This window comes from Bacillus rossius, chromosome 12 (assembly GCF_032445375.1).
Source record: "Bacillus rossius redtenbacheri isolate Brsri chromosome 12, Brsri_v3, whole genome shotgun sequence".
Classification (NCBI taxonomy): Eukaryota; Metazoa; Arthropoda; class Insecta; order Phasmatodea; family Bacillidae; genus Bacillus; species Bacillus rossius.
Window position 1 is genome coordinate 31783257 of NC_086339.1, and position 12801 is coordinate 31796057.

At 37.9% G+C, this 12801-nt stretch overlaps 1 protein-coding gene across 1 annotated transcript in view; it reads right to left on the reverse strand.

The window, feature by feature from the left end:
- The window catches only part of LOC134537288 (whirlin-like), a 205320-nt gene that overhangs the window by 86210 nt on the left and 106309 nt on the right, over window positions 1-12801 (reverse strand). Inside the window, exon 4 of the mRNA XM_063377563.1 lies at window positions 3508-3633. Coding sequence (XP_063233633.1) covers window positions 3508-3633 — 126 coding nt within the window. The remainder of the gene's footprint in view (window positions 1-3507; window positions 3634-12801) is intronic.

Below are 12801 nucleotides of genomic sequence, written 5' to 3' on the forward strand. Positions count from 1 at the left end.
CAACGCAATCTTGATTGTTTTGAAACCAGCCTGTTCTATTTACTTATTGTCATCCATGTTCATTATAATCTAAATAACTTTTTTTTTTCAATTATTTAAGCATCAATTTATAACATATGTTTTTTTTCACATATGGGCATACTAATATAAAACTCGTCAGATGTTAATATTATTATTATTATTTGGATTAAAATTAACAATTAAGTATTATTAATACGGATCTATTCTCTCTTTGACTCTCGGAGAGTCAACAGATAGCTTATGTATCATTCCTCGCGGGATCAAATAAATAGGTGCGTGCAAGTAAAACTATTTGAGATGGTACGGCCAAATAAACGTGTTGTGTCAAAAAAAACATATATTACACTACTTAGCTCGCTAATAGTCTACAATGCCTACAGTTACACAATTTAGTTTGGTTATTTTACTCATTTACCATCAATATGATTTAGGAAAGGTATTAAATAGATCAGACCATTTTTGCAAACATTCTTATTCTTAAAAATAATCTTTTCTACCAGTTTTAATTTTAGTATACGAATATCAACCTCTTTAAGTAACCGTTTGAATTAACAATTAACAAAGTTTCTTAACGATGAAGTAACAAATATAATGACAATTTGACTGTATTCCGAAAATGTGACTAGCAAACATTAAAATAATTTTGTATGTTTTGTTATTTCTCACTCTTTGTAAGTTTTTGTCATTTTTTTTGTTCGCGACAAGAATAAAAAAATCGTCAAACTTTGAGATCATTTTCCTTTGATAAACCTTAGGTACATTAAAAGCCTTTTTACTTAAACAAATCACTCACTTATAGGAAAGCGCGTTGATTAAGACTTGTTATCGACACAAACAATTCATTAAAGCGACTAGAATGATTGTGAAAGGTGACGAGGCAGTTGTGACAATTTGCTTCATTTCAATTAAACCGATGCTCTACACGAGCCACTAAACCGTAGATGACAGGAACGAGATCAGATTCCAATGAATCCATCTCTCTAACACCTCCATAAACCATAATTCTCAGAGTCGAAAAGAGCTGAAGGTATAACAAAAACTAAACTACCCCAAACGACATCCAACCTGTGATGTCAATTCAATACTTTTGGTAAAAAAAATGTATTTTATAAATTTTTATGATACTGTACAAGTGTAAATTTGATAAATTATGTTATTTTAAAAAAATTCGATAAAATCGTAGTTTTGATACTGAATGTTCAAGACGTCAAAAATATAATGTAGTTTTTTAAGGGGCATTATATTTCAAAAATACGTACTCCCCTTTACCTGGGAGTTAAATAATACTTCCACCAAAAAAAAAAACATTTACCCTCCTCGCTATTCGAAGCTGTTTCCTCGCTGATTTTCGTCCACCTCGAGATCAACAACCGAATAATCCACGTTCGTACATCTTCGGATATACTTATATTTTGCCGTAGTAAAGGTGAAAGTTTTGTTAGATTACGTCTGTTCAATAAATTAAATCCTAGCAAAAGATATTTCTTTGTTTTATTTCTGGGAGGGTAGGTTTTCGCCAGTCTAGGTGATCGTAAATTAAATGAAAGATTGTTATGTCAATGTCATTAAAAATACCATTTAATAATATAAATTTATGATAATTTGGAGAAAAAATTGCATGAGCCAGTGTAGAACTTCGTATATAAGTGTCTCAGGTTTTCGAAGTCATAGTCTGAATTTTCTTGTCATCTGGCTGGCCAAATAATCCCAGCCATCCAGAAGAGAAGCGGTAACTGATTGGCCAGCAGCAACCAATCACAAAAGCTCACGTCCGACTCGACAAAACCATAAATTAATCTGAAGGGCCTGCAGCCGCAGCCAATCAGGAAACAGTCACCTCTCAGGACGAAAGAAATAAAAGGCTTGAGAACTGCCAAGTCTCATGTCCAGACCATCATGCGAATACTGGGTTTTCACCTACGCTATTAATTCACGCAAACTGCATCCCGCATGTATTTGGTTTTCCCCTGCGTCTGTGCGGGTTCTAACTGGGCACAACTCAAGATATTTATTCTAGATCTAAGATCGGGGAGTTAGTGTTGGCATCAATCACTGCCACGACTGGCCAATCCCCGCACAGAGCACACGATGCATGCTACCCTCTCCTTGCATGGCCAAGTCCCGGCATGACTAGGCTTATAGGCTTCGGCCTGAGTCACACCTAGGTCCCTCCCTGAACCAGACCCCTTCTACAAAATACATTTAGTTTTAGTTAGGTTAAGGAAAATAAGTATCTCAGAAGGAGACAGTTACCTCGATGATTGTGGCTGCAATGTTAACCTAAACGTCTGTGACGCGGATGTAACCCACAAGCTGAGAAATCTCGAATTTCGAACGTGTTCGGAGACCGATCGGAGAATAGTGAATCATAAATTAATTTTATTTTTGTATATGGCACTGAAATAATCATGTTAAATTACAGATATTTGTTCATTTCTACGTGTACTTACATGAAAGCAACTCTAAAGCTACAAAAAAAAATGTTCGCAGTAATGCTGAGTTCGGATTCTTGCCTGAGAATTTATGCTTTTTGTTGTTTCAGCACTAACATTAGTTTGAGTTTTTTTTGTAAACTGTTCTTTGAATAACTTCCCGGTATTAACTGCACAAATTAACAATCACAGTAAAAATTATAAAAGCTAATTGTTTTATATTATATTATTTCCATGTTTTTTTTAAATTTGTGGTTGTAAAAAAAATATTAATCGGAATTTAAAATGATACGTCAACATTAAGTGTTGTTTCCAAAAAAAGTGTTTTGTATATGCAAAAAAAAAAAAAAATGCCATGTGTTGTACAAATAGACAAGTCTAGCTGCAGTATCCGGCGTTTCACGGGCTGAACTCAGGGTTATATATTGTCCGCGAGTTAAAATGAAGATGGATATCGCTAAAATATTCTCTTTGTTCAAATATATATATATATATATATATATATATATATATATATACACACATATACATATACCAATTTCCATGGCGATAGTTTAAACGGTTTGGAAGTGGCGAGTTACAAAAAATAACATAAAAAAATTTCTCCACGAAAAAAAAAAAAAAACACTTTTATGTGCCAACTTACGTGGCGATCGGTCAAACTGGGGGGCGGGTCGGTGGGGCCGAAGTTGGGATGGGTCTCCTCAACCTCTCAACCTAGCCGTGCGCTCGCCAGTAACCTGCCGCGATTGGAAATGGCGAATCTATTTCTGGTTCATGGAACCCATGTTGTTGGGCACTGGTAACAGTGTCAGGCATGTGAAAGACCCATCTTTCTCCTAACCAGGATCACACCCTAACGGGATCATATGCCTGGGGGAGTATTGATGAATCTTATGAGGTGTGAACCTAATGTACATGTGTCGGAGTTTGTTGACGTCACACATACCAACATCCTATTTCACAAACAGTTTCTCGGCGACTGGTCTCCAAAGGAGTCTTAGAGCGCGTGCAGTCCTGGGGAGCAGTCGGGAGGACGAAGACTGATGCTCACCATGAGTCCGGCGCGGTCGGCCACGGAGTCCTTGTCCACGCCCGTGATGAAGATGCCCAGGTTGTACTCCACTCCGCCGCGGATCATCAGGCCCAGGGACTGCCCGGGCTCGATGTTCAGCTCCACCTGGACACACGCACACCGCACACCGCACGTCAGTCGCCTGCGCTTGCATCTCACCACGGTGGGACATGATCATTCCTAGAGACCGGAAAAATTCGCGGGTTCAATGATCTTCAGGATAGACTCTACTACACTCTACACACTCGGGCAAATGCCAACTGTTCATTGGCTGCTGACTTGCGAGTCGTCTCGACTGAGTGTCTGTGATTCGACACTTCTTTGAGCGAGGGTCTCTAACTGGCCCTCATTACTCCAGATTAACAGTGAACCAGTGGTAGAAGCAGCGCTAAGGTATAATTATTTGAATTGTAGTATATAACGAAATGAATCCGCGAATTTTGCAGGTCTCTAATTGTTCCGACCAACGTTCCCCTACCACATACGCGCCCTATTAGGGTGGAGTGGGAGGAAACTTCCAGTTCGATTTGTTTACATTCCAGAGCATAATTTAAACAGAACTGTTAGGGATTGCTCCCTCTTGTTTGATCGGGAAGGTATTTGAGCTTCGGCAATGACCAGCGGTTGGGGCCACCAACCCAGCATAGTCACCGCCTCCAGTAGCGGATCCAGAGGGGAAGCCCCCTCCAAAAGCATCTGGGTCCACTATTGTTTTAGTGTTTGCCTTGATAAAGCCTAGCCTCAGCTGGGTCAAGCCCCTCCCAAACCAAAATCCTGGATCCGCCACTGACCGCCTCAGAACCGCACCTCACTCAGCTGACCAGCTAACCACTGTGAGACGGTCCGTTCAGTCTGATTGTTCCTCCCGCATCTCAAGTTTCCGAAACGCCGCAACTGTTTGTCCTAGGTAACCCGCCGTACGATTCATCTGTGCTGTTGTCGTTTGTGTTGTCCATAATATCTGTTTCGCCTTTGTGTCTCTGTGTGTTGTTGTGTTTCGCATGACATCGTTGGGATCTTACGTTTGTCGCTGTTTTGTCCAAGGTAATTTATTTGTATTTATTTACTGTTGAAATGTTTCGTCATTGTTAACCCGCTGTGTCCGTCTGTGCTGTAATAATGTTTTGACTAATTCCTTCCAGGAAATTTTATGTTTCTGTCCATGTTTTGATTTTTTGCCATCGCCTAATTTTGGCTAGTTTTTACTGTGTGTTTACATAATAATCTTTTTTTGTTCGTTATTCGCATTTTCTCTAGGATATACATTGAAAACAACCAATGGTGAAAATATATATAAAAAATTAACTCAATCTTCTCCGTTTCAATAGTAATTCAAAGAACGTTATTGAATGTTAACACACACATAGTTATTAAAAATATTTTTTAATTCAAAAATATTAATTTGTCAGAGAACATATTTATATGTACTACAACAGAGCAATGTGTTTGATCCGGCCCTCTATGGTTCGTCACACGATAATATCCGGCAACATTTGAGCCGTTTGCTCAGGTGGATTTCAGCTGTTGTCCTTGCCTTTTTTTTAGTTCTCTCAGAGTTTATTGTTACTGTCTGTTTTTATTTCAGTTAATTACAGTGTTTACTATAGCAAGTAATCATTTTTGTAAGAACCAACGCTCATAATACAATTTTTATTTTTATAGAGAAATTTATAACTGTTTATTATATTCTTGAATCGTGTTTAACTGTATTGACGTTCTATAATCCAGAAAAATCACCAATTTGAAATCGCTGTAATCCCAGAAGGTGATGTACTTCATTCAGACTTAAACATATCTAAGTAACACAATAAATAATTTTTTTTTCTTAAACTACAAAAACTCACGAAGTCCATTTCACCGTGACACTTTTGTTTGCTGATCTACTGACAAACAAGCTATTAAGTGATGGGCTTACAAGCACGGTATACATCCATAATTAGTCCATACCCCTACCCCCCTCTTCATTCTCTACTGCTTTGCCTGCAGCTGCAATGTTCGATGACATTTTTATCTTAGTATGGTCGCTGTAAAATAAATGTGCAATGTTGCAAGAATATTTATTTTGAAACTAATTGTCAAAAAATGTTACTGTAAATCTACAAATACAACAGTGTAAGTTTTGAAATGTATTTTTTTTGAGTGTACAAAAACTAATTATTGTACATCGTTGTTTTAGTCTCCGAAATCACCATAAGCATAGGGTTACAAAACAATCTGTAATTCCCACAGAAGAAATATGTCAGTGAATATTATTGTAGCACTATAAAATTATATTTTGGAAACCAAGAAAAATTATATATTTTTTACAAGATAAACTTTTTTTAAGTATTTTACCAGAAACAAATAGCATTATGAACATTTAACACATGGGAGGTGATTGTGACGTTAGCAAAAGCAGTATTTATCATGCTTGTCTATGTACAATCAGAAATTTTATAAAACGATTTTGCACGTATTTTTACGAACGATTAACAACGTACATAAATTCTATATTCATTCTAGCCTTTGAGACATGTCTGCTCACACTATCCCATATCCAAATAATAGTTATGAACCACCAATTTGAATTAATAGAATCTACGTTTTGTGCTCAAAACACAATAGTGCGACGAGTTAAAGAAATAAAATCTTGCTTGATATAACGGCGCTTCTGGCCCGACATGGATAAAAAAAATTTACCGAGAATTGAATGAATGGTCAAATGGATGTAAAAGTTATGCGCACACAATGCACAAAGCCATGTGTAGACTAACAATAGTGTAGGGGAATAGTCGAAAGTGGTACATGGCACTAGTTGATCACAAAGCAATAACGGGACACAGTCGAGCGGTCACTACAGGTCGTGTAAAACCACAGAGAGCTGGCAATTACTGGCTTAATTTGGGGTTAGGATACGTGTCAATTTATTGATGGAAAAAATCTGTTTTAATAAAGTAAAATAGTCAAAAATATATCTTGCAATCGAATTCGACAAAATAAGCCAAAATTAAATTAGTTAATGCTTTTGGAATGTTATACAAAATTCCTTAGATATACTTACGAATTCACTTAAATGTAACTTAACTCTTGTTTACTTACAAGCACATCGCTTCTTGATAAATAAGTAACTAACAGTCAATCGGAACGCATATGTTTGTCAGAAATCATACTCGCACAAGTTTAATCATCATAACGCCCAGTTATTTAACCGGTAAGGTAAACTAAGCCGTCATGAATAAACAAATGATTAGGTTGAGGGCGTTTTAGAGGCCAGTGTTAATCGATTTTCGATATCACCGGGAAAACCCGCAAATTATTGATGTCATTTCTACAGAGAGGCTATTTGCGTGGAGGGATCGATTTGCTAAATTTAACGCAACCTGCAGATAAAAAAACGTTTCTGAAAATACCAATATGCAACGAACTTATGAAAATTTTCATGATCGTACTAAAGCTATGAGAATAAGACAGATAATTTCATGCAGAAATATTCATCAAAATTATTTTCCGACTAAAAAAATTAAATACAATTTTTTTGATGAAAACCTATCATTTATATTCCTAAGAAGGAATATATAAAATAAATATTTTTAATTTCATTAATTCAACCTCTTTCATATTAATACAATTTTATATTTGCCCCATCCAAAAAAAATATTTTTTAATAACTTGAGATGAAAATATTTATCTTAAAAGTTTGCCAAAACAGTGATGCTGTCATATATATATATATATATATATATATATATATATATCTATATATGTATATATTAGGGTGGACATTATAGATAGGGGTGAAAAAAAATCGTAATTCCGGGTTTCACACCCTTCATCTTTTTTCCTTTTCCTTCAAAATGACGATATACAAATGATCTTTTGTTAATTTCAACGTTAACCCGTGCTGCATCACCATTGAATATGGCAATGTAGGGTTAAAAATTAAAGCTCGTTAATAAATTAAAAATACTGTTGTATTTTTTATTATTTTTCAATGATAATTTTTTTTAGTAAATGAAATACAGATTTGGAATGTTTATAAAAAAACGTCTTAATTGAACTTAAACAAATTCAAGTCTTAATGATTTTTTTCTTGCATTCCAGGAATTTCTTCCTATAATCTTCATTAGCTGTGGACAGTCCGTTAAAATCTTTTATTAATTTCACGCCCCTCTTTGCCGTGTCATTTACTTCTCTTAAATTACTTTTTTTTTGACTCTCTAAATAGTCATCGACTGCGTCCCAAGTCTGGGCTATGATTCAAAAAGTTAGTGTTGATTTCTAATTTTTCAGGAAATTTAAAACTTTTTAAGAAATTAAGTCTTCAATATTTTTATCTGAAACAAAAAGAAAAAAAATCCCTAACAATTTTTTTATTATACTCTATAATAATAATACTTCATGCATATGCCATATAAAAATGGTTTTTGAGCCAAGCATGGTTAATAATGACAGTTTTCCGTTATGTTTACAGTATTTTCATAAATGTCATAAGCCAAAATAAATAAAGAAATGATCTTACCTGTAAGGTGAAAAGTATCGCTTGGAGAAATGGAATACTTTCTTTCCGTGTTGAGAATTTCCCGTTTTAAGTTTCCAAATTTTTTAATTTTTGATGAAACAGCAACATTTTTATCAATTAGTGCTAAAATAGCCAAATCTTCTGATAAATACCATAAGTGACTGCAAAATTTCTTCAGTGCAGCAGACGAAATACCTTTGTTTATGGTTTCATATTTTTTCAATTGTTTTATAAATATTAAGTCATTCAATGGCGCCTGTACAGCTAACGAACACTCCAGCCAGGCTTTTACATAAAGTTTCACTAAGAACACACATACATTTCTTAAACTGTTAACTTCAGACACATTTAAGGCTAACTGACGACTGAAAAAAAAAATTTTTTTAAGGAATACAAAGCTTTCGCCATCCATCGGGCATGATGGAGAGCTGCTGGAGGTTTAATTCTGTAGTTCTGTTCCGGATCCTTTCCAATAAAAACTATGCACAATTCAGTCAGTTCACGGTAATCATGTTTTAAATTTTGGTTTTGTATCGCATCATACAGATAATTTGTGTTGTTCGCATGTTCTTGTTCATCCAATATTTCTTTTAGGGAAGTTTGCCCCGTGATATAATTTTCGTGATCCAATGTATTCCATTGTTCTCTAATTTTTTTTAAAATAAACTATATATGGACTGCACGAAGCCTTTGAAAACTCCTGTTCGAAGACACTCCGCAAAATTATTTCGTACATGTGATGTCTACAGGGGAAGTATATTAGCTCTCTTTCGGCATATTGCCCTAAATACGTTACAGCGCCGCTGAAACGTCCTGTATTAGACGCAGTAGTGTCGGAGCACAAAATTTGAACTTTTTCTTGCAATACCCAGTCGAACAGTCCAAACAGCTGAGGCCTCCTCTCTTCCTGAACCATTTTCTAATTTTGGTACCCCCAACAATTTTTCTTCGTTACCATCATAGAAAACTATAACTGACAGCCTTTCTTGCTTTGGATCTCGCACATTCAATGCTGGAAGTAGCTTACCGTCCCAATGCACAGTTATAAACTTAGGCACATCCTCTTGAAATAGTTGTTTAATTTTCAGATAGTTATTTTTCCTAAACCTTTCTCTATATCTTTGTAGAGAAGTCCTATTGAGAGCTATATCTGTTATGTTAAGGCCTAGTGCTTCAACTGCTGCTTCTAAAATGAATACTGCAGCCCGTTGACTTATTTGGCAACGATCCAAGGCTGCCATTAACTTCGGTGTGAAAATGCATTTCCGACCGCGCATTACTTTATCCGGTTCATCGGAATTTTCTTCGGCGGGTCCTGTTATTTGGGTGGGACAAGGTAGGGACAAACTAGATGAAGGTATGTCGGATGAATCAGACTCTTCAGAACTACTTTCTGCGTCAAAGTGAAATTTAATATTACCCTCATGATGTGCCTGTTCTTTGGCCCTCCTTTCATCAAATTTAATGGCTCTCTCGATTGACCGTTTTGTAGTCTTCTTGTCAATCCCGGAAAGAAACCCTTTCCGTCCAGGTTCTCTTTGGAGCTGCAAAAATATTTTATCTTCTATTTTAATTAACTCCAAATCATTTGCATGCGTGATATAATAAATTATTTAAATCCAATATGAATTCATTCTCACGCTCACGCTGCGTTTCCGATGACCTATGAGAACTCCTTTGTATGTTACGCCAATGAGAATGTAATTTAATAAGTTTTTCCTGGCACTGTTGCAGTGATCTTCTCCCAAAAAAATTAAACACTCCCTTATCACTAAATTAGCACTTTCGGCAAGAGACAACTTCACTTCCCGTAAATTATAAAATAAAACTGGAAGTACTTGCTTGTTTGAGGGTAGCTCGCAACCACGAATTTGGTGAGACACTGAACCCACTATGGAAACGTTTTTATCTGCACTTCTCAAATTGGAACACATGCTTGCTTCATAGCGGGGACTTGTAACATACGCACAACAGCTCGAGACAAACTGAGAAGTAGATCTGAGAAGTGCGGGAGGACCTAGGCTCGGACATGTCGAGGCTTGCACGGACATGTCGAGGCTTGCACGGACATGTCGAGGCTTGCACGGACATGTCGAGGCTTGCACGGACATGTCGAGGCTTGCACGGACATGTCGAGGCTTGCACGGACATGTCGAGGCTTGCACGGACATGTCGAGGCTTGCACGGACATGTCGAGGCTTGCACGGACACGCCTGCGCCGGGAAGCGCTTCGTCGTCCCAACTTCAGGCTCGATGCGGCACGGGTTCTCGACCTTTGATCCTAATGAGTGAGGGCTCGTTTTTTATCTTTTAACAAAAGGGGGAAAAAACTGTGTGGTGGGCGCTTGAACTCAAGACTTTGAAGAATAAGGACCACCCTAATATATATATATATATATATATATATATATATATATATATATATATATATATATATACAGCTTTCTGACGATACGCGATACGAATTGCATTGTTTTGCAAAATTATGTCCAGTTATTTATTTCAATAACAATAAGCTGTGGCTGAAATAAAATACCAGTAGCTAAACAACGATAATTTGTATTTAAGAATTTACGTAGCACTATCCTGAGCACAAATATTTAAGATGCCTGAAAATGCAATATGAAAATGTCTCCTAACCAAGTGATGCATTACGGTGGTGTTACTATATTCATGCTTGATCTCCTGAAATATTATATAAAACTGGCGTGATATATATGCTACAAGGCTGGTATACGATTTGTATAATGCAATCATAGTTGACATTTTAGTAAAAAAAAATTATGGTTAGAATATACAGTCATAGGTTCCTAACTTTCTGAAACTTGGCCTGATTAAAAAATGGATTATTTAATTTTCGAATTTTTTTACTAAAACAATATTATAATAGTTATATGTCATAAGTGGGACATACATTTTAATTTTTTTTACGTAGTCTTTTTCACCGTGACTTTAAGAGCGCCCGCAAGTCACAAGATAGGAGATACGTGATCGTGACGTACCTACAAGGAGCTATTGAGTGATCTCGCAATCGAGCTGCATGGATGTAGTAAGCACTACTGGTGGGCGGCGAAAGTATCTGGGTCGTGGTGGCGCTAGCGCTCACAGCAGTGTACGTACCGTGTGCGCGCCGCGGCAGGCAGGGGAGCCGAGGCAGGGCAGCCTCCAGTGCTGCCACGACCACAGCACGGAGTACGCGGACCACAGCAGGCCCGCCAACAGCTCGAGCGAGACGGCGCCTTGTTCCCGGCCCACCTTGCTCATCGTCTCGCGCGGCTCGCAGGGGCAACGGTACTAGGCAACACGCCTGGCAGCCGCGCGCTGCAGCGCTGCCTAGCCGCCCAGGGGCGGTGCCGCGCGCGGGGCTAGCGGTGTTCAGCCTGGCGCGCGCGCAGGCCATTAGCGTTATCACTCGGAGACACGCCCTCTCTGTGCTCGTGTGTCGTCAACGCCCTTCTTTACCGCCGTCGTCAGGGGACACACGCCTCCCCTCTCCCGCTCACCCACCGCGTTTAAGGCTGTGCGTCTCACTATCAGATATATTTTGCAGCCGGTAGAGTAACATCAGAATCACGGGATAACAGAAGTAAGTAGGCAATGGAGTTAAGGGGCCCGCCTCGTCAGGGGTGTAAGTGTGTTGGTGAGGCGGGATGATAAGCGCGACGAACTTTGGTGCTTCTAGCGCGGTATCGCCTCTAAGCGCAAGGCTCTGAAATGCCGCGCAGTTGTCTCGTCGTCACAGGATAACTGAAAAATTTGAGCGGTGACCGTAACATTATATGGCTGAAAAATGATTATAAAGGCGTAATGCAAGTTTCTTAAGTGCTTTCAAGAATCTGTACTGGTTGTTTTACGCCTAAAAATCACTCTGAAAACATGCGTTTTAGCCATTTTAACTCTTCTAACACTACAGTTTAAAAACTTAATCCGAAATCAAAAGTACTTTTCGGCGCTCAGCTAACTCTAAAATGCTTTTCGTAAGCAGACCCCTCGGATATCTTGAGTAGTTTTCAAATCGCGTTGTTTTTCCTGAAGCTCTGCACACCGTATGTGTGTCCGGGTAGGAGGAGCCCTTAAGGTGTGTAGCGTATGTAACGGATATTGTTCGATTACTCAGTGTTTTACAAATCAATTTTCGAACTGAAAAATTTTTACAGCCGGTTTTCATACGTTTGAATACATTTGAAAACGTTCGCATACTTTTGCAAATATAATTCTCAAACTCTATAAACTCTCAACTCTCAGCTTGGATCCGGTTTTAGGAATATAAGTGTGAGAATTTGTACTGACGTTTCCAATGGCGTTGTGTATATTATTTTAGCTGTCATAAAACCACGCACTAGTAAATAAAGGTGTATTTTCAACGCATAGCTGCGCGTGTTTCAAATAATCGTGTACCTTAAACATTTCCTATCCCTCTTATCTGTGAAGTTTCACCTCCAACGCGCGTGCCTACCATGCACTTATTTTTTTAACCAACGAGGCACACGGTTCAAATCATGTTTAACCTCCTTGTAATAAAAATGGGTGCGTGTAGCCTACTTTACGTGCGTTTGAAGTGAAACTTCACAAAAATTGGGATATAAAATTTGTAGGGTTAACAATATTTCAAACAAGTGTAAAAATGAAGCATACATGCTAACAGGCTAGTATACAGGAATGTGAGAGTGTATGAATGTATGCAGGTATCTGGGTGCTGGAGTATGCGAGTGAGCAAGTATACTATTGCGCAAGTAGGCAAGTATGAAAGTGCGCACGTATTCAAGTATGCAAGT